At 39.2% G+C, this 25,949-nt stretch overlaps 1 protein-coding gene across 2 annotated transcripts in view; it reads left to right on the top strand.

Moving 5' to 3' along the window:
- Positions 1-25,949, top strand: part of ABCA13 (ATP binding cassette subfamily A member 13) — a 437,440-nt gene that overhangs the window by 304,563 nt on the left and 106,928 nt on the right. The window contains exons 48-51 of one of the 2 annotated variants that reach the window (XM_064366685.1): positions 1,784-1,892; positions 20,767-20,821; positions 22,281-22,458; positions 25,776-25,891. In XM_064366685.1, the coding sequence (XP_064222755.1) occupies positions 1,784-1,892; positions 20,767-20,821; positions 22,281-22,458; positions 25,776-25,891 (458 nt within the window). The remainder of the gene's footprint in view (positions 1-1,783; positions 1,893-20,766; positions 20,822-22,280; positions 22,459-25,775; positions 25,892-25,949) is intronic. The other variant, XM_064366686.1, reaches the window with a different exon arrangement.

Below are 25,949 nucleotides of genomic sequence, written 5' to 3'. Positions count from 1 at the left end.
GGCAGCCTCCTGTCTTTCCAGCTCCATTCTGCCAAAGAAGCTCTGCTTTTGTTTCTGTGCCATAATGTGGTGTTATTTTTTTTTTTAATCACTCTACTTTAAAAAAATTTAAAACAAACAATAAAACAAAATTAGAAAAACCTTAATTCAGGGCAAAAAATTGTCTCTCTTACTTTTTTCCTTCATTTGAACAGTTAAGGGAATCAAGACTTGGGGGAGAAGGAGGTCACAGACAGGGCTAGTGGGAGGTTAAACTTTCCACAGGCAGTGGGCTTGTCTACTACATTAGCCTGTCCCTTGCCTTCACCAGAATCCTAAGTTTCTATCATTTCCAGAAATGTGGCTAATGCCTGTGCATGTATTTATGAGGGGGCGGGGTGGCATGGGTGAGACCCCAGAAGGTGACAATACAGAATTGTATGGGTGGAAGACATGGACACACCTCTGTTATGTGACATTAGTTCCTTCAGTTCACTATTGACTTTTCCATCAAGGGAACTTGGAATTTACCCTACTTTGGAGAATTGTGTGTCTATGTTGCTTTAGATTTTTTTTTTTTGGTCATAAAATTCCACTGTTTAGGCATAGCTTTGAACACTCAGTTCTGTAGTTAGTAGGTCTCAAGATGCACTTCTTCCCCCTAAGGTTTAAAATAATGATTTGCAAGGATTTCTCTGTGAGCTTAAGAAAATATTTAAAAACGTATGGTATGAAAGATGGGGTCTGCTTTCTGAATTGCCTGAAGAAGCAGACTGTTTGAGAAAGAATTGGGGAACATTGTCTTGTATAGCAGGGTTTTGTTTTTATTTTATCTGTTTTTGGTTTTTTAGCTATATAATCATTTTATTATTTAGCTGTTTCCATGAACATGATAGCTGCCACACAAGACTCTGGTTAAAAAATAATTAGTTATTACATGAAGGCGTGAAAAGAAAATTGATTGGAAGCCCTCAAATTGGAAGGAATTTGAGATCTAGTCCAAAGTTTGCAAAAACTATGAGAACTTGAATAGGTTTCTCCAAGCATTAACTCTCTGTGGGGGAGTTCTAATTCTATCAAGTGAATTATCTGTCACAAAAGGCAGCCTTTTCTAGAGAAATGAGCTGTTCAGTCAATTGAATTAATACCAAAATGCATCAGTTGGATTCATCATACTTCTTGAAGACACTTGCTTTTCAAATTGAGAATATATTTTTCATTTTTATTAAAATATTGATACTTTGAAATATAGATACTGATGGTTTTATTGGTGTTTTTTATGATACTTCTTATTCCAGCTTTAATAACATTGTCTTTCTCTTATTTTCACCTTTCTCCTCTCAGGCATGCTACTTTATTCTCAGCAAATGTTCAGTTCAGTTTATTTTGAGAAATAATGTTCCATGTTCAGTTATTAATTTGAAAGTAATAATTTTTTTCTGATCATCTTCCACACTTTTAATTTGCAGGTCAAATTTCATTAGCTTACTAACTGAGAAAGAAAAAAATGATAGGGTTTGGTTCCTTTTTTCTTGTAAGAATATAATTATAGAGCAACATCCACATTTGTTCTGGGGAAAATTAATCTATTTTTAGCTGTAAATTATATGCTTGAGATAAATATAAAATTAGCAGACTGGAATTGACTGCTCACTGTCAGCCATGCAGGAACATTACTTTGAATCCTGCACTCAGGTGCCTTGGAAGTTAATTGACACATACGTTCCTTATACCCCAGAATAGCTGACAAACAGACTTAAGAACTAATTTCATGAGAGCCATTAAATTATTTTTCTTTTTTTAGGTGTGGTATAATCAGAAGGGTTTTCATTCCCTTCCTTCCTACTTAAATCATCTAAACAACCTTATTTTGTGGCAGCACCTACCCCCTACTCTGGACTGGAGACAATACGGTAATGTTATTTTTCATTCATTATAATTCACTACTTTCAGATACGTTCCATCAATACCTAGTTTATTGAGGGTTTTTAGCATAAAGCGCTGTTGAATTTTGTCAAAGGCCTTCTCTGCATCAGTTGAGATAATCATGTGGTTTTTGTCTTTGGTTCTGTTTATGTGGTGAATTACATTTATAGACTTCCGTATGTTGAACCAGCCTTGCATCCCCGGGATGAATCCTACTTGATCATGGTGGATAAGCTTTTTGATGTGCTGTTGCAATAGGCTTGCCAGTATTTTATTGAAGATTTTTGCATCTATGTTCATCATGGATATTGGCCTGTAGTTTTCTTTTCTTTTTGAGTCTCTGTCGGGTTTTGGTATCAGGATGATGTTGGTCTCATAAAATGATTTGGGAAGGATTCCCTCTTTTTGGATTATTTGGAATAGTTTCAGAAGGAATGGTACCAGTTCCTCTTTGTATGTCTGGTAGAATTCGACTGTGAATCCATCTGGACCTGGGCTTTTTTTGGGTGGTAGGCTCTTAATTGCTGCCTCGACTTCAGACCTTGTTATTGGTCTATTCAGGGTTTCGACTTCTTCCTGGTTTAGGCTTGGGAGGAGGCAACTGTCCAGCAATTTATCCATTTCTTCCAGGTTTTCTAGTTTATGTGCATAGAGTTGTTTGTAATAATCTCTGATGATGGTTTGAATTTCTGTGGAATCTGTGGTGATATCCCCTTTATCATTTTTTATTGCATCTATTTGGTTATTCTCTCTTTTCTTTTTTATTAATCTGGCTAGTGGTCTGTCTATTTTGTTGATCTTTTCAAAAACCCAGCTCCTGGATTTATTGATTTTTTGAAGGGTTTTTCGTGTCTCTATCTCCTTCAGTTGGCTGCTCTGATCTTAGTTATTTATTGTCTTCTGCTAAGTTTTGAGTTTTTTTTTTTGATCTTGCTCCTCTAGCTCTTTCAATTTTGACGATAGGGTGTCAATTTTAGATCTCTCATTGCTTCTCATATGGGCACTTATTGCTATATATTTTCCTCTAGAGACTGCTTTAAATGTGTCCCAGAGATTCTGGTATGTGGTGTCTTCGTTCTCGTTGGTTTCGAAGAACATCTTTATTTCTGCCTTCATTTCATTGTTTATCCAGTCAACCTTCAAGAGAAAGTTGTTCAGTTTCCATGAAGCTGTGCGGTTCTGGGTTGGTTTCTGAATTCTGAGTTCTAACTTGATTGCACTGTGGTCTGAGAGACTGTTTGTTATGGTTTCCGTTCTTTTGCATTTGCTGAGGAGTGATTTACTTCCAATTATGTGGTCAATTTTAGAGTAAGTGTGATGTGGTGCTGAGAAGAATGTATATTCTGTGGATTTGGGGTGGAGAGTTCTGCAAATGTCTGTTAGGTTTGCTTGGTCCAGGTATGAGTTCAAGTCCTGGATATCCTTGTTAATTTTCTGTCTCGTTGATCTGTCTAATATTGACAATGGTGTGTTCATATGCAGAAAGCAGAAACTGGATTCCTTCCTGACACCTTAGACTAAAATTAACTCCAGATGGATTAAAGACTTAAACATAAGACCTAAAACCATAAAAACCCTAGAAGAAAACCTAGGCAAAACCATTCAGGACATAGGCATAGGCAAGGACTTCATGACCAAAACACCAAAAGCATTGGCAACAAAAACCAAAATAGACAAATGGGACCTAATCAAACTCCACAGCTTCTGCACGGCAAAAGAAACAGTCATTAGAGTGAATCGGCAACCAACAGAATGGGCAAAAATTTTTGCAGTTTACCCATCTGACAAAGGGCTGATATCTAGAATTTACAATGAAATAAAACAGATTTACAAGAAAAAAACAAACAAGCCCATTCAAAAGTGGGTGAAGGATATGAACAGATACTTTATAAAAGAAGACATACATGAGGCCAACAAACATATGAAAAAATGCTCATCATCACTGGTCATTAGAGAAATGCAAATCAAATCTACATTGAGATACCATCTCACGCCAGTTAGAATGGCGATCATTAAAAAATCTGGAGACAACAGATGCTGGAGAGGATGTGGAGAAATAGAAACACATTTACACTGTTGGTGGGAGTGTAAATTAGTTCAACCATTGTGGAAGACAGTGTGGTGATTCCTCAAGGACCTAGAAATAGAAATTCCATTTGACCCAGCAATCCCATTACTGGGTATATATCCAAAGGATTATAAATCATTCTACTATAAGGACACATGCACATGAATGTTCATTGCAGCACAGTTTACAATAGCAAAGACCTGGAACCAACCCAAATGCCCATCGATGATAGACTGGACAGGGAAAATGTGGCACATATACACCATGGAATATTATGCAGCCATCAAAAACGATGAGTTCGCATCCTTTGTAGGGACATGGATGAACCTGGAAACCATCATTCTCAGCAAACTGACACAAGAACACAAAATCAAACACTGCATGTTCTCACTTATAGACGGGTGTTGAACAATGGGAACACATGGACACAGGGAGGGGAGCACTATACACTGGGGTCTGTTAGGGGGGAAATAGGGGAGGGACAGCGGGGGGTGGGGAGTTGGGGAGAGATAGCATGGGGAGAAATGCCACATATAGGTGAAGGGGAGGAAGGCAGCAAATCATACTGCCACGTGTGCACCTATGCAACAATCTTGCATGTTTTTCACATGTACCCCAAAACCTAAAATGCAATTTAAAAAAATAATAATTCACTACTTTCAAAAGACAATGTTTTAAAAGTGAAGGAAGTAGAAAAGGTTCTGAGTAGAAATGTGAGGAGCAACTAGAAGGTTTCAACTTGGCAGCCAATCCATGTCTAAACACAATACAAAGTCATACGCTTTCTTTGCCTTTATTTGTGTGTCATTAAATGTCTTTACCTTCTTGAACCTGTGACCTCATCTGTGGGATGAGGGGAACAAAATGCGACGTGAGAGTTTGCCCCTAAAATTATTTTATTCTGTGACTTAATGTCTTACAGAAGCAAGAAAAATTTTACTTTTGAAAGACAATATTATATAATACTGTTATAGAGAATACAGACTGTCCCTCTGCCTTATCATCGGGAAGATGAACATCACATTTTGATTTATGCTGAGCCCTCAATTCAACAATTATTTATATTGGTCATTAATTCATTATCTGTGCTTTCTTATTTTGGTAAATGGCACAGGTCCATTTCTGGTATCCAGAGTTAACTTATTGGTTTAAGTGAATATTTATTTATTTCACTTGGGTGAGATAAATTATAATTTGTTAATTTAATTCAGTTTCTTTTTTAAAGACAGGAAAGAAACAAGAAGTATAAGCAACAACAGGCCATGTCCACCACAACTTATGCTCAAAATGTATTTGTCGAAACATTAATTCACATACAAATCAATACTAAACAATTTTTCTAATATGCTGTCACTTTATTTCAATCATACCATATTTGTTTTTCCTTCTACACCAGTTTTTGAACAAAGTAAATGTAATTATTTTGTGGCACTGTAATTATTTTGAAATGATAATATGTAATATAAAAAATTAAAAATGTATATAACTAAGGAAGTACAAAAATAGTACAATAGTCATACAGAGTAGGGACAGCAGAATAACATATATCAAATGTCTGAAATGTATCAAGAACTTCATTAGATATTTAACATCCATGATCTTATCTAATTTTTGTGTCAATTTTGCAAGATGGACAATGTTTGCCTACTTTACTGATTGGAAAACTGCTTTTCAGAAAACATCACCTATCAGCTATGGCTTTGAGCAAGGTAATAATGGGGCCATGATTGGATTCTAGGTCTAGCTGATAACAAACTTTTGCTTTTCTACTACATCAAACTGAAATGTCATTCTAGTTGGCATGAATACAGCATGGTTCATAGAGGGGAAGTTATTAACGATGGAACTTGAACAATGAGCAGAAGTTTAACTGAGGTTAGAAAGCCATTCTGGGTCTTAGTAATGCAGTAACAATCATAGGGTATGTTCAGGTTATATGGAAGAGTCCGGTTTGACCTCATGATAAAGCTGAACATAGAAGGATAATTGTTGATCTCTTCAGAACGATTGTTTAAGATCAAATGCTGCTTGGCTTTGACTGATATGATGAAGAGTATGGACTTTAGTAAGTGATAGACAGGTTTTACCAATATGTGAGAATAAGAATGACATAATCTATGTAATATGTTAGGAAGAATGATCTGGAAGTCATTGATTAAAGGGAGAGGACTGGTTGTAATTCAGTGACCTATTGGAAGTGTACTGCTCACAATTTTGAGATCAAGGCCAGGATGAATCCTGAGGGGGAAAAAATGATAAATTTCAGACAGATGGGAGAAAAGATTGAGGTACTAGGGTTGGGATTAAAAAAGATATTAAGAAACTAAAATATAAATATGAACATTTTACAGCAAATGTTCAATACTGATGATATTATAAGAAATGTCAGGGAGAAGAGATGTTTTCAAGGAAGGGGCAAGGTGATTTGTGCAGGATCAGAGATGCTAGTTTGGTTCACATATATAGATGAAAATGTGCAGTAGAATTCAGAAAACTGGAGAGAAAAGTTCAGTAGAGTAGTCATAGGTAACCTAAGTTCTAACCTTAATAACAAATGGTAGATAAAGGTGTTGGTAACGTGAGATCCTGCATGGGTCAGGCACAGACGCAGAACAGAAGAGGGCTATGGGTAGAACAGAGGGAAGAGGACAAATATTCTGCAGCCTTCAAGGTAGGAAGATCTTAGTGTGGAGGCCAGGGGAGGGCAGAATTTCAAGCAGATGGGCAGGAAAAATGAACTATTACAGGGTCATCCAGCAGAAGGAGAATGAAGAGGTTTTGCTGCTGATCTCCAGAGGGCTAGTTCAATGGTGTTTCAGAAATGGAAAATTAAAGTAGAAGGAATGAAACAGAGAGAGTTTATTTTTAAAACTTGCGACTAAACAGATAAATTCCAGTTTGACTTGTTTATGCATCATCATGGGAAAGGAAGGCTTGTGCAATGAATTGGGAATATGCTATACGTAGCACCACAGGAGGATGTGTTGGGAGTTATTATCAAAATATTGATAAAGAACTCCCACGAGCAGGACTCTGATGAAAATATTTTATCACATCCCTTGATGCTTGCTTGTTCCTATAGGAAATGGACAGAGCTAGAACTATTAGTTTAATAATTATAGTGAAACAAAAGCTTGCCCTGATGTGAAACTTCAATAAATCCTATGAAAGCAGAAGCTGTTTCTTGCTCACTGTTGGTCTCAGCAGTCCCACAGCACCAGGCTCAGGGAACATTCAGGCTATACCAGGCAAATGCATGGATCATTGTACTACACGGACAATATACCATACTTTTCATCACAGTGGTTTTTAATGGGGTTTCGGCAATGTACACATTCTAATATTAGAGATTTCTCAACCCTGATGCAGGTCACTTGATAAGAAGCTATTTTCTTAGAACCCAGGCTGGCCATTTTTCTCTGCTGAGTAAATTTGCAGCTTGTTAGAGCCCTTAATTTTTAACATAAAACTCATTGTAAATCTGAATACTATAACCATTCAACTGAAGTCAGTTTCTGAAGTATTGGAAGGCTGGTACTGGCCTAGACCAAATAGATGTGGTTTGAGAAGTGAATCTCCAAGGTAAATCATTTCCTCCTACATGAGCATGACTGTAGTTGGGGTGTTCCCTACTTAGTGCATGCAAAAGATGCCAAGATTTTCTTGGGTGATGAGAGGGAGAGTTTTGCAAGTACAGCAGGCACAGATTTGGGAGTACATGTAAGGGATGAAAAAAACATGAAATATATTTTCATATCAGAGACCTCTTTTCCCTCTTTATGCTCACATCAGTAACTTAGTCACACTTAATGTCATATAATATTTTTCAGAATCTCAAGGAAACTTAAAGCCCGTTGAGGCCAAAATCCAAATATTGATTGTGTTTTGTCCTGAATATTCCTTGGTAAATCAGCAAATCTCATCTCTTCTGCCCTTGAACTCCTGAATGTACATCTTTTCAGTATGTTACTACTGCTCACCTGGCCCATGGTACCATCCACTCCTACCCCGGACGCCTGCACCAGCTTATTTTGTGGCTCCTTGGGGCCGCCCTTGTTCCCTACCCTAAAAGTCTCATCTCTGCATAAGTGCCCACCATCACCCCTGGAATGCATCTGTCAGATCACAGCATCTCCTCTGGCTTCCTATGTCTCTTAAAAAAAAATCCTAACTATGACCTACAAGTTCTCCCTGGCCTAGGCCCTGCAGCCTCTCCAGCTTCATCTCAAACCACTTATTCACAACCTTGCTGAAATTTCAACTCCAGCCACACCTGCCTCCTTGCTGTCTACTAAGTATGCCACCTGTTCTCCCATTTCAAATCACAGTTCCCTTTTTCTGGAATTTTCTCTCCCTCATAGTTACATGGCTTGCTCACTCACTTTCTTTTAGGTTTTCCCAGCAATGTCCAACTAGGGTGAAATACTGAAAACACAAAAACAAAACACAAATCCAATTTGATATGCCCATCACAGATGACCTTGTGTAACTCTTTGATGATAGTCCATGTCTGAGCATCTTTCCATTCTGGTTGCTCTCTTCTGAGAGCATTTTTGTCAAGATTCCACTTACATTGATTCAGCAATAAAGTCACAATCAAGGTGTTGACATTTCTCTGGGAAAAGTATGTCTAAAAATGTTAACATTGCCCTTTTTGCCCAATACTCAGGACTGTTAATGCCTCACATATGTGTTCATGATAAAGACCACACTTCTAAATTTGCATGCACTAGATGCTCCTGACCTACCATTTCAGTCTTATCTCTTCCTTATGGCCTCTCACTTTCCCCTCAGTGTGGCTGGCCTTTGCATCGCTGGCCTGTCATCCCTGTGAGCCTGGTAGCTGCATTGCTTCTGCTGAGACTACCTGTCTTCTTCTGCATCACCTTAAGCATTTCTGCTCAACTTTCAAAGCCCATCTCAGACATCACCTCTGTTGAAATACTCACCACCCTTGCAGAATGAGTTAATGTCTTCTCTTTCTTCTCCCACAGTTATTTGCTTATAAAATTCATCCTTTTTTTTTTTTTTCTGCAAGCATTCATGTAATGGCAGATATTTCCCAGACACTGTGTTAGGGCATTGCTGTACTTTAAATGTGTCCCCCTAAAGTCTGTGTGTTGGAAACTTGGTCCCCAGTATAACAGTGTTGGGAGGAAGGGCCTTTGGGAGGTGCTTGGGTCATGGGGGCTCCACTCTTAGGAATGAATTAATGCCAGTATCTCAGGAGTGGGCTACATATTGCTGGTGCCATGCCCTTGGACTTCCCAGACTCCAGACTGTGAGAAATAATTATTTTCCTTTATAAATTACCCAGTCTCATGGCCAGGCATGGTGGCTTATGCCTGTAATCCCAGCACTTTGGGAGGCTGAGATGGGTGGATTACCTGACATCAGGAGTTTGAGACCAGCCTGGCCAACATGGTGAAACTCTGTCTCTATTAAAAATACAAAAATTAGCTGGAGTGTTGGTAGGTGCCTGTGATCCCAGCTACTTGGGAGGCAGAGGCAAGAGAATTGCTTGCACCCAGGAAGCAGAGGTTGCAGTGAGCTGAGATCATGCCACTGCACTCCAGCCTGGATGACAGAGCGAGCTTTGGTCTCAAAATAAATAAATAAATAACCCAGTCTCAGATATTCTATTATAGCAACAGAAAACAGACTAAGACAGTCATTAGAGTAGTTGATACTTTACATTATCATTATTTGCTTATATTCTTTTGTTAATAAGAATGTAAACACTTCATGAAGGTGCTTATACTACTGATGTTTGTGTTTCTAAAATCTTTATTCATAGGTATTCAATAAATATGTCATTTAAGTGAATCAGCTTTTGCACTATTATAGGGTTACTGTAGTACATTCCATTATGATACATTCTAAAATAAAGATAAATATGCAGCAAAATATACTTGCTACTTTCATTATTATGACCTTTTAAGTTGGCATAATTTTATTAAAATATTAAAGATATAAAATAATGAACCTAAGTGGAAATTTGTTTTAATAGGACTAACAAGTGAAGATAAAGGGACACTCTGGTAAGGGAGGATTCTGAAAAGCATCAGTACTAGCTTGCCCTTGCTGGAATCAAGAAGGAGTAAGAAACAAAAGAACAGCAAAGCCAGTTATCAAACCCAGTGTGGAACAAGGACTGATCTCCCCTGCCCTGCAACCACAGAGAGGAGAACATTGAATACACTGGGAGGGTGTTTTCATGGGGAGCATCTCATGATGTATTTCTATCTGCATAATAGAGGGAAATGTGTGAACTCTATGAAACAGAGAATAAAAGATAAGAAGAAAATGCCAGGCTGAGCTGCAGAGTGTGACAAAAAAGGAGCTAGCTAAGATGAAGATGGAAATATGAATTTTCATTGGATGCAGTGACTAACATTATTGGGATTACAAACCTCTCTCCTTCACTCAGAATTATTGACCTAAAGAGCAAACATGCAGTATTCTCTAAGAAAACACAGGGAAAAGGTGGTACAATAAAACTGACCTAGGGGAGGAGCTAGGGGAATCGGGTAAAGAACAAAAGCAGATGAATAATGAAGTAACAAGGAATGATGTAAGAAGAAAACAAATTAAACACAAAACAAAACAACAAAACAACTCCGTACCAATGGATTGGAAGAGTTTGCCATGATTCTGCCAAAATTTATGAATTAGGTATTGTGGCAGTATCAATGATTGATGCACAAATTTGGTGAATTTTCTAAAGTTAAAGTATAAAAAAAAAGTTTTTACAAAGCTACATCAAAGCACATTTGTTTCTAAGGAATACAAATAAGACTGGCCTCTGACATTTTTTATAGTTTCCTTTGATACCTCATCTTTGATCCAGGGATTATTAAGAAACAATAATGTTTAAATTCTAAGTTTTGAGATTTTCCTGTGGTCTTTCTGTTACTGATTTCCGGTGTGATTCCTCATGGTCAGTGACCATACTCTGCATTATTTAAATTGTTTTAAATTGGTTGATGTTTATTTTATGGTCAGGATATTGTTTATCTTGAAGCTTCTATGGGTGATTAAAAAAAGTATTCTACTCTTGTTGGTAGAAATGTACCTTACATGTCAATTAGATCCCGTTGGTTGATTGTTTGGTTTTGTTCTTCCACATCTTCACTGATCATTGAAGAGCACTGCATCTTCACTGAAGTTCATCACTGACATATCATTTGCTGAGAGGCGAGTAGTAAAGTCTCCAAATTGTGGCTTTCTTGTTTTAGTTCCATCAGTTTTCATTTCATGTATTTTGAGGCTCTGAGATACTTGTCAAATGTTTGTACACATTTGGGATAGTCACATATTTCTGGTGGATTGATCCTTTTATCATTTGGGGTGATTATGTTTTCGTGGTAGATTAATCCTTTGCATATATGTAATGTCCATCTTTGTCACTAGTAAATGTAGTTGCTGTGACATTTGTTTTATCTGATATTAATTAACATAGTCACTTTTTGTCTTTTGCTTTTGATTAATGTTTACATGCTATATCTTTTCTATTATTTTATTTCTAGTCTATCTCATTGTGTAAATGAGTTTTGTGTAGAGCGAATATTGTTGGGTCATATTTTTTAAACCGTGCTGTGTATCTCTGCCTTTTAATTGGTGTTTAGGAACCATTTACATTTAAGGTAATTACCAATATATTTGGGTTTAAGTCTTTCACTGTCATTTGTTTTATGTTTCCTCTGTTTGTCTTTTCTTGCTTTCCATGAGTTACTTGAACATTTTATTTTTAGGATCCCATTTTGATTTATTTATAGTATTTTTAAGATATATATTTATTTAGTTATCTTCGTGGTTCCTCTAGGTGTTATAATACATATGTACGACTTATCACAGTCTACTGATATTGTTATTTACTACTTTGGGTGAAGTGTAGAAAGATTACTTCCACTTAGGTCCTTTTACCCTGTTTACCTTCAATATATTATTGTCTTAAGTAGTTCCTATTCATTGAACACCACATCAGATAGTGTTTTAATTCTTACTTAAGTCACCAAATATGAGATGAATGATAGTCTATTATATTTACTGCTTTTTTTTTTAACATATATTGATGTTCATCTTTCCTTTTGGAAGTTCTAAGTCTTTTTCTGTTATGATTTCCTTTGTGTTTATGTAACTTCTTTTTGCTATTCTTTAAGTGTAGGTTTGCTAATGACAAATTTGCTTATTTTTTTTTTAACTGATACAAACTTCATTTCACCTTGATTCTTGAAGATATTTTCACTAAATATAGAATTCATGGCTGACAAAGAAAAGCTCAGTGCTTGAAAAATGTGCTACTTTCTTTTGGCCTGCATGGTTGGGCCCTGCTGAAACCTGAGAGAGTGGGGACAGTTGTTTTGCTGGTGGTGGTTGCCTCGAGTAAGGCAGATATTGCAAAAGAGTTCCTTTGTTAGACCACTGTTTTCTGGATCCTTTGGTTTTTTATTTTTTGGAGCCTTTCTTATTTGTACTTGTTGGGTTTCAATTTGGAGGCTTTAGCAATGCCTTGTTCAGGATATATGTGAGGTGATAAGGAAGCCAGGGTATTTATTGTTGAAGTCTTGCAGTCTCAGGGGACCACCATCTTGTTTGCACCCCAGAATCTTTCTATTTCTGTTTGTTATGTCCAGCAGTTTTTGGTTGTAAAAACGAGGGCCTGGCAGAACTGGGTCTGCTCCATCTGGGAGGAATGTCTCTGGCATATTAACCATAACTTCAAAGGCAGAGAATAATAGAATAGCACCTATGGAAATGGAAAGAAAAGGTTATTCTCCTCACATTCTGCACCTAGTGAAGATGTTGCCCATAAAGTACATAGGCCACAGAGATATGCTCATGTAGAGAATGGCTCAAAAATATACTGTAGACAGATTGTTCATTAAAAAGAATGCCAAAAGATAGCATTTGAGATATTAACTGAAAGGCGGATCATGAAAATACTGAATGCACACAATGAAGAAAAGAACTTGGGTGAGCACCGATTGTAGTGAAGGCTATAGATTATGCAAATGTTTGCATCCATGTGGTGAAAAATTAATTGATGATCAAGAATTATCCATTAAACTGAAGATAGGTAACATAAAACTTAATAATGTGCACATGTAGAGAAAATTGTCAACAGAAACAATTAAGACCCAAATGCAAACAGTGATTACTTCTGATTGGTTTTGGATAGGATTATAAGTTATTTTAATTTTTTCTTTACCCTATTTTAAAATTTAAAACATTTATACAATTGGCATCTAGTACTCATAAGAATAATAATTAATCTTAATATTGAGAAAAATACATTTTTCAGGACAGATTGATTAAGGAAGAGAGAGAGAAACCGTTGAAATGCCTTGTAGTCAGAAGAGCTCATATATTTCTTTTAATAGTTTGTTAGATTGAATTAACTTTTTACCCTTCCATATTTCACTAATATGTCATAGTGAATTAATTATAAGAACATAAACTTTCCGCATATGTTGATGGTAAGACAAGTTTTTCCTTTTGATGTGGATGTTTACAGACATCTGGGCATTAATACTTCTAAAGATATACATTTTATAGGAGTAATGAACCCGAAAGTGACTACTTGAGTTGGAGACATGTTAAGTATCTTGCTATCATAATGGATATTGGACAAAAGCACAGATGTGCATTTTTACCAATGACAAATAAACAGAGTCTGGAAACCATAACAGATGTAGCCATAATGAGACCACTAAATGAGAAAACTAATTTTGTACATTCATACATTGCTGTGGGCCAATTCCTTGAAAGAAAAGCCAGAATATAAATGATAAGACTAATCAAACAAAGAAAAATTATTTAAATGTACTCAACATGTACATTTTGAAATGTCATTTCTGAAAACTTGTAATGTTATAAAGACTTGAGTGAGCTGCTTCTACTCAATTCTGGTATTAAAACTATGCCCCTTTTACTTGGGAGCCTTGGGCCTTTTACCAACATCGTCATCTCAAGATTCTATCACAATATGATTGTTACCTAACTAGAGTACTGAGTGCTCAACATACAATGAAAACAACAACACAATTACAGAGATTGTCCATTGCAATAATGTGGTTTTTACAGCAAGGATATAATGATTTTCCTAGTCTTGTAGGAAATTTGTTAAACTGGTATCTAGAAAATCAGGGTTGTAGTTCTTATTCTGGTACCAATTGTACTTGACCTCAGATAAGTTAGTAGAGTGTGCTTATGTCTCAGTTTCCTTCCCTGCATCCATTCACCAATCTACAGCTACACTTTCTCTGCAGTAGGCCCCACACGTCAGATAGGGTTCCTCGTTATGAGGCAGCGCATCGCCATCCTCTCTTTCTTTGGATCCATGAAGAGAGCTCTGCTTTCTAACATTTTACTCTTTTAAAGAACAAGGGGCATCATGGGAAGGTACAGGATAGTGTGAAGGTGAGCCAGTGTGGTGCAATTGTTCCTACCTACTGCTTCTTGCACACATATCTAGGACAACCCAGGACCCTCAGGTAGGAGAGTAAGCTTCCACCAGTGTCATCTTTCTTTATTCATACTCTTATTTTTGTGAAAATACACATTATTTATTTAAATAACTCTAAGTCCTTCTTCCTTTTTTGAAAAATAGGAATAAAATCTTTTTAGCACCAGTTTAAAGATAGACATATTTGCTTGATTTTTATATATGTTTAATTCTACACAGATGCTTTCAAAGAATGACTATGACCCTAAAAACATCTAATGCAGTGATTGATAAGCTAAATTGAAATATAAAAATGAAAAGGGCTGGGCGTGGTGGCTCACGCCTGTAATCTCAGCACTTTGAGAGACTGAGGCGGGGCGGATGACAAGGTGAAGAGATTGAGACCATCCTGGCCAACATGGTGAAACCCCATCTCTACTAAAAATACAAAAATTAGCTGGGCATGGTGGCACATGCCTGTAGTCCCAGCTACTCGGGAGGCTGGGACAGGAGAATCACTTGAACTCAGGAGGCAGAGGTTGCAGTGAGCTGAGATCGTGACAGAGCGAGACTTCATCTCAAAAAAAAAAAAAAAAAAAAAAGGAAAAGAAAAGAAACGTTCACCTCATATTCCTAAACCAAAACTCTGCATGGGTTTCACCCTGCAGCTCCCTGCTACCCCTCCAGTCTTCCCATTGAAGTTCCAGGGCAGCCTTGCAGGATCACACTTTCCTTGCACTCCAGCCCTGTGCTGGGGTATCCTGTGCATCTGGAATTTATCCTTTCTTAGAAAGCTCCCCAACTTCCTCCCACCCTGCTGGACCCAACCTCCTAGGCAGCCTTACATGGAACATAGCCCTGTGAGTGGGCTGTAGTCCACCCACCATGGTGGGCCCCCCAAGGGAGGGCCTGCTTGTCCCTCCCATCAGACTGCTTCAGCATAATGGGCAAGGAAAAGATGCATGTTGAATGAATTCTCAGTCCTGTGAAGGAAGAGGAATCAAATCTTTATTTGACCCTTGGCGAAACTCAATTACTGTGCAGTGCCCTGATTTTCACCACTAGAGTCCTAAAAAAGGACCATTTAATCAGAACATTCTTTGACCCTTGGCCTGACAGGAGCAGGCTGTTGTCTTATAAGAGCTGGTGGTCAACGCCTAGTCGGGGGAGGTGGGAAGTGAACTCAAGACTGACAGCAGGTCCAGGGTTTTCCCTACTTATTGATGGCATTGTTTTCCTAAACACTGTGGTCTAGGGCCCTCTCTTTGTCTGTGTCTTAGCTTTGAGAGATAATTTTTTAATTTTGGAGTTGAAACATGGGAATGTTAAGCCCCAAAGTGCTTAGAAATTGTCCAGGAGCACTGAACACTGAGCAGGAAGGCCCCATTCCAAGGCCATAAAGATTCCCTGGAGGGCCCTGTGAGAGGAGCTGTGGATCAGTATGTTCTTCAATAGAGTGTCTTTAAATGTTTACTCTGTGACAAATATGTAAATTGTAGGACTCTAAAGCCAGTGCCAAATGAAAAATCTGTGACCCCTCTGAATTATTTATGAGTAAAGGACCTAGGAAGGGAGGGGCAGCCACTGTAGTTTGGGGGGTTCAGGTATTTGCACCAGTGGTTTTGTACTCTTAAGACCTAGGTAGGGACAGAGCTCATGGAGGATTATAGCAATGTGCAAAAATTAGAAGGGAAGGCAAGATGGCTGCCATCAGTGGGCTCTCTCCTGAAGTTCAGAATGTAAAATTTATCAGCTGCTCTCTTCTGCTGTCATAGTTGAGGTTTTCATTTCTATGTTATACTGTCATTGGGATCCATTGTGGATCACTGTAGAGGCAGTATTTTCAGTGCTCTGTATGTTAGTAGGTGATTTGATGAAAGAGGCACAAACCTGAGATTTCAGACTCGTGGGTTCTGCCTGTGTCAGGAGCAGGTTCCAGACTCCAGGAAAAGTCACTACATTCCTCTGATTCTGTTTTCTGCTTCTGGAACACGCAGGTGTGTCCAAACTAGACCACTTCATGGGATTCCCTTTTCCTGTAAGAATCTACAATTCTAAAATGCTGAGAGCTGACTTACAAAGAACTGTGCATAGAATACTTGTTTCTTTAACACAATTTCACCATCAGATTACTGAATGAGAAAATGTATTATGAAAACATCCAGGAGAGGATCTGGCATGTTGGGAAACTACTATCCGTAGGAGCAGTCAATCAGTGAGATGGGAGACCAGATGTACTCTCGCCTCCTAGATTAAAACCCTAAAAGAATGACACAAATCCAGGAAATGTGCTAAAATGAAGGGGAATAAATTCATAACAGAGGAAATAGGATACAGAAAGCAAATAGGAAAGCGCTGTTTTTAATCTTTCAGCAATGACTGTCACGGTTTAAGGGAAGAAAAGGTATTTTATGTATGTGACTTGATCAAATAAAGATCCAACCTTGGTAGTTTAACATTTTATTATTGAGCTCCCCACAGAAACAACAGTGTTTTTTGGCAGCTTTTCACTGCAGAATGAACAGAACAGAGGCCTTCAACCTCCAGCCATGTATCATTCCCACTATATGGCTATATTCTTTGGAAAACCAGACATGTGTGCTGAAGAAAGACGTATGATATGCTGGCAGGGAAATGGTTGTGGTGTCTGCAGACCAAGGTCTCAATCTCAGCTGTGCCATAACGGTCAGTCTACAGGAAGATTTCCTAAATACCTGTGCTTCAGATACTTCTTCTGTAAACTAACATAATAATTCTGATTGGACATAGTTTCTCTATGAGAATTTATACAAATAGTCTAATGTCCTAAGCAGCATACAATGCATGGCTACAGGCTAATTTTTGTGTATTTCTGGTTACCAACCCTTTATCTCTGCTCATAAGCATGAAAGGACTTAGAGTTTGAGATTTTCCTGTCCTCCTTTTTACCCATCTTCATACTCCTGAAAATTTAATTTCTTTTTTCATGCATGGTGAGGATAGCTAATGTTATCAAACATCATCAAATGTTTAGTATGCAAAACATTATTAACTATAGTTGCCATGCTATACATTAGGTCTCCAGAACTTATTTGTATATTTACTTATGTATGTATTTATTTATTGAGAAAGACAAGGTCTCACTCTGTTACCTAGGCTGGAATGCAGTGGTACAATCACGGTTTACTGCAGCCTCAAACTCCTGGGCTCAAGCAATCCTCCCACCTCAGCCTTTCAAGTAGCTGGCACTACAAGTGCATGCCACCATGCCCTGATAATTAAAACAAATATTTTTATAGAAATGGGATCTCTCTATGTTGCCCAGGCTGGCCTCAAACTCCTGGGCTTGGGTAGTCTTCCTCCTTTGGCCTCCCAAAGGGCTAAGATTACAGGTGCGTGCTTCCATGCCCAGCCTTTATTTATCTTATGTCTGGAATTTTGTATCCTTTGACTAACATCTCCCTATTGCATCTTTCCTCTGGCCCCTGGTGATAGCCTTCTACTCTCTTTGTGAGTTTGTCTTTTGAAAATTCCACATATAAATGAGATTTTACGGTGTTTGTCTTTCTTTGCCTGGCTTATTTCACTTAACATCATGTCCTCTGTGTTCATTCATGTTGTCTCAAAGACAGGATTTCCTTCTCTTCTGAAGCTGAATAATGTTCCATTATGTGTGTGAATGTCTATCTGTCTATCCCATATTTTCTGCGTCCATTTATTTATCAATGGACACAGATTATTTTCCTGTATTGGTTATTGTGAATAATGCTGCAATGAACATGGACCTGCAGATATTTCTTCAAGATAATATTTTATTTTACTTTTTTTTTTGACCTATATCCAGAAATGGGTTTGCTGGAGCACATGGTAGATCTATTTTTAATTTTTTGAGGCACCCCCATACTGTTTTCCATAATGGCTGTGCCAATTTACATTCCCATCAGCAGGATAAAAATTGTGGTAATCATTTTGTAAAGTATACATATATCAAAACATTACATTGTATACCTTAAATATATACAATTTTTATTTGTCAATTATACCTGAATAAAGCTGGAAACAATACAAACAAAACGAGAGCAATAATAATTGAAAACAAAGGAAATTTAATTCAGCATCAAACAGATGTGAGACAGGAGTGGGTTATCAGCAGCGTTGGACAGAAACATAAGGAAATGATGACGCATGCCTGCAGCCATAGAGTTTGGGGAAATGATAGCAATCTAGCTTTTCAAATGGGAGCAGTGGGAGAATATAGAGATTGGACTTGATTTTAAAAGAGATGTGTGTCTAAGTAAAGTACACTGGCTCTGTGTTTTTCTATTTCTTTCTGGAAGTTCTCTAGGATTTCTGGATGGGGGAATTCATGGGTGTGCAGAGAGGCGAGCTGAGAGGGGATGCACGTGTTTGTGAGGGAGCCCTGGCACTGTGGGGACGGAGATCAGGTGTAAATAATATGACTTGGCAACTTCTTGGATGTGTAGGGTGAAGAAGAGCAGGGAGATGAGGAGGACTTAAAGTTTTTATGAGTCTGGGTGACTGGGAAGATGATAAGGGTATTTGCCACAGGATGTGTGTCTGTGTGTGTGTGTGTGTGTCTGTGTGTGTGTGTATTTAGGTTAAACAATTTCAGTATTCTACTGTGTTCCTAAAATAATATAATTCTAAGACATGTTCTCAGCTAACCACATTTCTCTGGATTCTCTCTAATCTAGAATGTTCCCATTCTTAAGTAGAAACTAGACGAGCCTATGACATTGCAAATATATTCCTACCGTCTACAGCACCAGTGGGGCACGGGTCATACTTTGGCAGGATCTGATACTTTATAAACACTGTCTAATGTCACTTGGCTGTTTCTGACCCCCTGATAGGGTTGGTTGACATTGGGTTGCACATCAAGTGAGAAGCTGCCTGTGAGTCAACACGTTAGCTAGGAAGGATGGGACTGGCTGGCCCATGAGGAGTAGGCTAGAAGTTAAGCTTGGTGAAGGAAAGACTATAGGAGAACGACTGGTGAGTGTTATTGGTCCAGAGAGGCAAGGGATTGAGACCACACAATTCAGTTCACAATGAATGTGTTAAGTCCAGGATCCAGGAAGTGGCACAGCAGGTGTCAGGCACACACACTGCAAGCCTGGATCAGCATATCTGGAAAGCATTTATTTATAATCAAAGAAATTATTCTGGAAAACTGTACAGTGGATTTGCTGAACCAATAGCTCTCACTGTTGTTGCTTCTGAGTTGGAACTTGCCTTAGTGTGTGGCTGAGTCCACAATGGAAGGGAAAAAAAGGCTGGCATAACTGGGGAGAAGAGCAGGTGGCAAAGGGACAGAAGTCCAGATGCCTGGTGGCAAAACTGTTGGAATTTTGGAGCACTGTAGCCTGTTTCAATTCTGTACCTTTTATGTATGCTTACTTAAACCCTGTGGTGTTTCAGTAGGGATTTAATGTATTCTCAGAAGGCAATACAAAATATCAATGATAAGATAAATTAAAATACAGATGATAGGGTAAATTAAAGGTGAGTCAAAAGAAAAATAAGCAAAATCTAGGACTGGCAACATGAACTGGAGCAAGGATGTGTGCCTTGGGTAATAGCCTCCATGTACAAGCCACACATTTGGCTCTCATCACTGACACAACCAATTAGGAAAAGGAAACCTGCTTACTTTCACAGTCCACAATGTCTAAGATAGAACATGAGCCAGTTTTATTTATGGAGTTCTTCTTAACACAATATTGACTAGAATTCTCTGGGGAAGTGCTATCCCACTCTGTGATATTATAAACAGCTCTTATAATAAGATCCTTTTAATTGATGAACTGACAGAAATTTCTTCATTTTGGCTGCTGGCATCACACACATGCAAAAAGCCCAAGAAAGCAAACCAAAACAAACAACTCCAAAATCAAAATTGATTCAATGAAAGAGTCCAGTTCTCTGTCTGTCTAGACCTGGCTTGATCTTGAGGTGAATATTGACCTGATTTATATCAAATAGTCTTCTTTGTATATTGTTACTTAGCCTGAGTATGTTTCCTCTCTGCAAACATAGGCTGTGGGATACTTATGAGGATTAGACAATAAAACGTAAAAACCTGTAAACACAGTGCCTGTCATGTAAAGCATGAGCAATTCATGCTGGTTATGTTTGACAACTACATCAGTGACAGATATCCCAGCACACATTTGCTGAATTTCAAAATGGAACTTGCCATTCTTTTCTGCTAATTGGCCAGGGCCTGGGCAAAGCAAGCAGGAGACATGTTGATGGCACAGGGAATCTGTGTAGCTTGTAGATGAGCTGCAATTCACCATGCAGGAGCAGGCTCCAGGCTCACTTTCCAATTTGTCTTTCACAGGAATAACACTCTACAGCCACCCATACGGAGGGGCCTTGCTGAACGAAGACAAGATGTGAGTTGATGGAATGCTGAGTGAGGGGTGTGTGACTCTGACAACGGAAGAACATCTTTGGGTTACTTAGGGATGACTTTGATTCCTCTTTTGCATTTGCCCCAAGAGATGACTTATAGAGTTAGAAATGCCCACAAGAACTGGGCATTTCTTTGCAAAGTATGAGAAAATGGCTATTAAGAGAGGCAGTACATTGAGCTTAAAACAGACGAGTATGTCATGCAACTGTACTTCTAAGCAGAAATTATTCTAAAGGAATGATTTACCAGAAGTTTATGTGACTGTACATCTTCTGAAGACTTTTTTTGGGTTAAAATCACAAACATTGCATTCATGTAGGTGAACATAGTAATGCCTCCTTGAATATTTATCACGCAAGATTTTCCTCATGATCCTGATGGAGTCATGGGTGGTGATAAGGCAAGAGCGCTTCAGGTACAGAATTCGGTGTCAGTTCTCACTGTCTCTGTAAAGGGTAGCATGCTTCCACCTGTCTTCTCTTTTCCCCCCATCTCCCTTCTCTATAATGTGGTTGACAATTTTTAAATTAAAAGTCGACAATAAAAGAAGGTATTTTAAAAAGCTTTTTATGACCTACCAAATTAAGTTGGAGAATGCAAATCTGCTTAATGGGCATTCTCTGCTCAAGTCGTTAATATGGCAGGAAGCAGCAGGAAGCATAGGTTGGGTTGCAGCTTGTCCTCACATTCACATAATGATTTTCGGGATTCTAGCTTTAACAGTGTTAGACACCTCCTGGAATTCCAAGAGTAGGCTAGCTGACATCTGTTGTAGAATGAGACACAGTGGAGCAGAAGGCATGGAACAGCAGATTACTTCTGCTGAGGAGTTCCATTGTGTCGGCCTCTTGAAAGACCATCTGTGGTCTGGTCATGACAGTTGACTTGAGTGAAAGATGTTAGCAGTAGGGCTCCAGGTAAAACAATTACTAAGAAAATGTACAGTGTATATTACAAAGCACCTCAATGTATTGCAGAATCTCTTTGGCATTTCATATGACTAAATTCAGAGATGGGCAAGTTCAGTGTGGGGCTGTAGTGAAGGCTCCTCTCTGGCAGGTGTTGCTGTATTGCAAAGCAGTTCCCATGTGGGCAAAGGTCACAGCTTACCTGGACACTACTCAGAGGATGTCCTTCATCTTTATTGGGAATCAGGCTCAATGGTGAAGAGCAGACTTTGACACAAGCAGACTCTGGAATGCCCTCAAACTGTGCTCCTCAGTTATGTCTTCTGTAAACTGAGCTTAGTCATCCATGTCTCAAAAGCTGACTGAGGGGATTCAATGTGGGAATCCATGCCCTTAGCCAACATGCCTGGCCAATTATGAATTTTTAATTAGCAGTTTTCACTGCTGTCATCATTGCAGATTGCTATTGGCAAAGAAGGCTTGTGTTCTTCATCTGGTGCCTGAGAGTTGGTTGCTCTGTTTTGCCTGCAGCCTGGAGAGCATCCGTCAGTGTGGAGTGGCCCTCTGCATCGTGCTGGGATTCTCCATCTTATCTGCATCGATCGGCACCTCCGTGGTGAGGGACAGGGTGACTGGAGCCAAAAGGTTGCAGCACATAAGTGGCCTTGGCTACAGGATGTACTGGTTCACAAACTTCCTATATGACATGGTAGGATATGGGAATGAGATTCTGTGTGCCTCCAAGCTAGTGATCTAAATAGTGTGTGTGTATGGAGATGGGTGCGGGGCACTGGCTGCTTTAGAGTGTCCACAAAAAGGGGTCATCTTATTGGTAAGGGCCTTTTAGATTAAGTCACCTTTACTGATCACCATAGAATTGGTTCATAACAGGTAGACTGACAAGCTTCAGGCTGGAGAACTGGGAAATAATAGAATCTCACAAAGACACAAAGTTTCTTATTGAGGAAATGAGAAAATAATCACCTTTGCTATGCTCTTTTCAATGGGATAGCAGGTGAGGTGATAAAAATCATTAGAAATGATCTTTTATTTGCATGCCTAACTCCCCCTCCTGTGAGACCTGTGCCTCACTGCCTAATAGGTATGGCAGGTATTATTAGCATTTCCTGAATACACTCAGTTCTCTGATGGAAATCCTCTGGATCAGTGTCTCCAGTCCTAAGGGACAATAATAGATGCAGTGTCTAGTTGTTCCCTCTTGTTCAGGACATTTATCTTAAGTAAAAAAATGCAGCTTATAAAGTAGGTTGTTCTTAGTGGCCAACATCTACTGTCTTTGTTCTCTGGAGCTGTCTTTATTTTTTAGGGAAGTGATATCCCTGCCCTCATAAATATGATTTATTCTATGATACAGAACATTGTATGTAAGTCAGTGGAAGGCCAGAGGGCTGCCATTTACTGAGCACCTTCCATGCCGTCCTGGCTGTGCGACACTGTGCACAAAGTCCCATGTATTAATGTGTTGCTTTCCTGTGAGATTTATTCCTTTGAACTGGCTTAGAATTAGCTAATTTATTTCCTTTTGATCATGTAACTTGGATTTTTGTTTTGTTTTGTTTTGAAAGTAAAGTTTATTGGGGTCACACTTAAGTTACCTAACGTTTCAGGAGTTCATTTAACTTAATCAGACGTTTCCCTGAACCTACCTGGTGATAGATATCACCAGGGACATTTGTTAACAATAAGGATTCCCAAGGGCCTGTCCTTCAAAATTCTATTCAGTAGGTCTGGGGAGACTTGGAGATCTGTGTTTTACTAGGTACTTAAGGTGATTTATGAATCTTAACTAAGATTGACAAATTCTGGGTCTCCAGACCTTTATCTTTACTGAGGGATACTTGAAGGTAGGCAAGTGGAAGTAACTTGTCCAAGATTTTACATCTAGTTGGTACAGAGATGGCTTCTCAGTACCAGCTTCTGTCTCCTGGTCCAGTTTGGTTCCCAGCACTACACACTGCTGCTGGCTACTCAACTGTCTTCCATCTGTAATCAGTGTCTAAGGACCACAACTTACCCAGAGAAAAGGGAAGAAGGGTGTGCCAAGAGAGAATCACAGCATACAGCAGGACATGCTTCCAGGACACCATGGGGCTTTGAAAGTCTCCAAAACCCCAAGGTCTTCCTTCTTTCTTCACCCTTAGTTTATCTCTCTTTTTTTTTTTTGAGACAGAGTTTCGCTCTTGTTACCCAGGCTGGAGTACAATGGTGTAATCTCGGCTCACTGCAACCTCTGCCTTCTGGGTTCAAGCAATTCTCCTGCCTCAGCCTCCCGAGTAGCTGGGACTCCAGGCATGCGCCACCATGCCCAGCTAATTTTTTGTATTTTTATTAGAGACGGGGTTTCACCATGTTGACCAGGTTGGTCTCGATCTCTTGACCTCGTGATCCACCCACCTTGGCCTCCCAAAATACTGAGATTATAGGTGTGAACCACTGTGCCTGGCCCTAGGTTATTATCTCTTTATGCCTCCCACTCAGTCTGGCTCTTCTTTACTTTGTGATGTTTGACCTTGGGGATTCAGGACAGGGAGTGTTCTTTGCTTCTTGGTTGGATGGTTTTCCATCTCCATACAACCATTCTCTGCTTATTCTATTCAATCACTAATTTAATAAATATTTTTGAGGATCTGTTATGGGTCAAGCTGTATCCAAGTTTGCTATAGACTGATTATGTCCCTCCAAAATTCACATGTTGAAACCTAATCCCCAGTGTGATGGCATTTGGAGGTGGGATCTTGGAGAGATAATTAGTTCTGAGGGTGGAGCTCTCCTGAATGAGATTAGAGTCCTTGTAAAAGAGGCCTCAGAGAGCTCTATGTAAGAACATGGTGGGAAGTCACAGTCTGAACCAGGCAAGTGGCCCTCACCAGACACTGAACCTGCCAGCACCTTGATTCTGGTCTTTCCAGTCTTCAGAACTGTGAGCAATAAAGTTGTGTGGTTTATAAGCTACCTGGTGTATGTTATTCTATCATAGCACTCCAAATAGTGTTGGCCATAAAGCCATGCATAAAGCCTCAGAGAAGATTTTTCCCCTCAAAGAAAGGAGGAAGCAGAAAACAAGCAAGTAAACAAACAAATAAACAAATGCACAAGATACGGTTGACCCATGACGGGGTCTACTGAAAGAATCAAGAGAACACTGGGATGGGGGTTGACTTCAAATGTGGAGGTCAAAGAAGACAGTGAAACTTAAGCTGAGATCTGTAAGGAAAGAAGGGGCCCTCCCCATGGATGACATTGAGAAAGCTCTGCAGCTTAAGGCTCTAAGAGAAGAGGGAGCCAGGTATGTGAGAGCCCCAAGGAAAGCCATGGCTGTTGTTGGCCAGTGGGGAGCACCTTAAGGTGAGCCTGGATAGGGAGGTAGCCCGAGGAGTCTGGCCTTGGTTCTACATGTGTACGAGGAGGCTGTGTTTCATGCAAGCTGATTGGATTCCTTGACCCTCCTCAAAGGACATGAGTATGCATGACAGTAGTAGTCAGCTTAGGCTGCCATAACAAAATACCACAGGCTGGGTGGCTTAACCCCGGAAACTTGATTCTGTCACTGTCCTGGAGTCTGGAAGTCTGAGATCAAGGTGTTGGTAGGGTTGGTTCCTTCTGAGGCTTCTCTCCTTGGCTTTTGGATGGCCATCCTCTCCCTGTATCCTCACATGGTCACCCCTCTTTGAGTGACTGCCTCCTGATCTCTTCTAGGGACACCAGTCATGTTGGATGAGGGCTCATCTGAATGACTTGATTTTACCTTAATCACTTGTTTAAAGGCCCTGCCTCCAAATACTGTCACATCTTGAAGTACTGAGGGTTCAGTGTATACATTTTAGGAGGATACAACTCAGATTATAACAAGCAACTTTCCAGACTTACTTCCATGGCTACAGAACTCCTAATGTGCAAAACAGGAAATATATTTGTAAAGTTGAAAGGAAACTTCAGGATAAGTAGACGGTAATAAATATGACCATCTGATGTAACAGCTCTCCCTATTTCTTTTTATTTTCTCAGCTCTTTTACTTGGTTTCCGTCTGCCTGTGCGTTGCTGTTATTGTCGCCTTCCAGTTAACAGCTTTTACTTTCCGCGAGAACTTGGCAGCCACAGCCCTCCTGCTGTCACTTTTCGGGTATGTGATAAGAAACTCTGCTGCAGAATTACGGTTTGTTTTCTGAAAGAGAAAACCC

Source organism: Aotus nancymaae, unplaced genomic scaffold (genome assembly GCF_030222135.1).
Source record: "Aotus nancymaae isolate 86718 unplaced genomic scaffold, 86718_ANA_hifiasm-v0.15.2.pri h1tg000065l, whole genome shotgun sequence".
Lineage (NCBI taxonomy): Eukaryota > Metazoa > Chordata > Mammalia > Primates > Aotidae > Aotus > Aotus nancymaae.
This window is presented reverse-complemented; position numbering and strand designations above follow the sequence as displayed.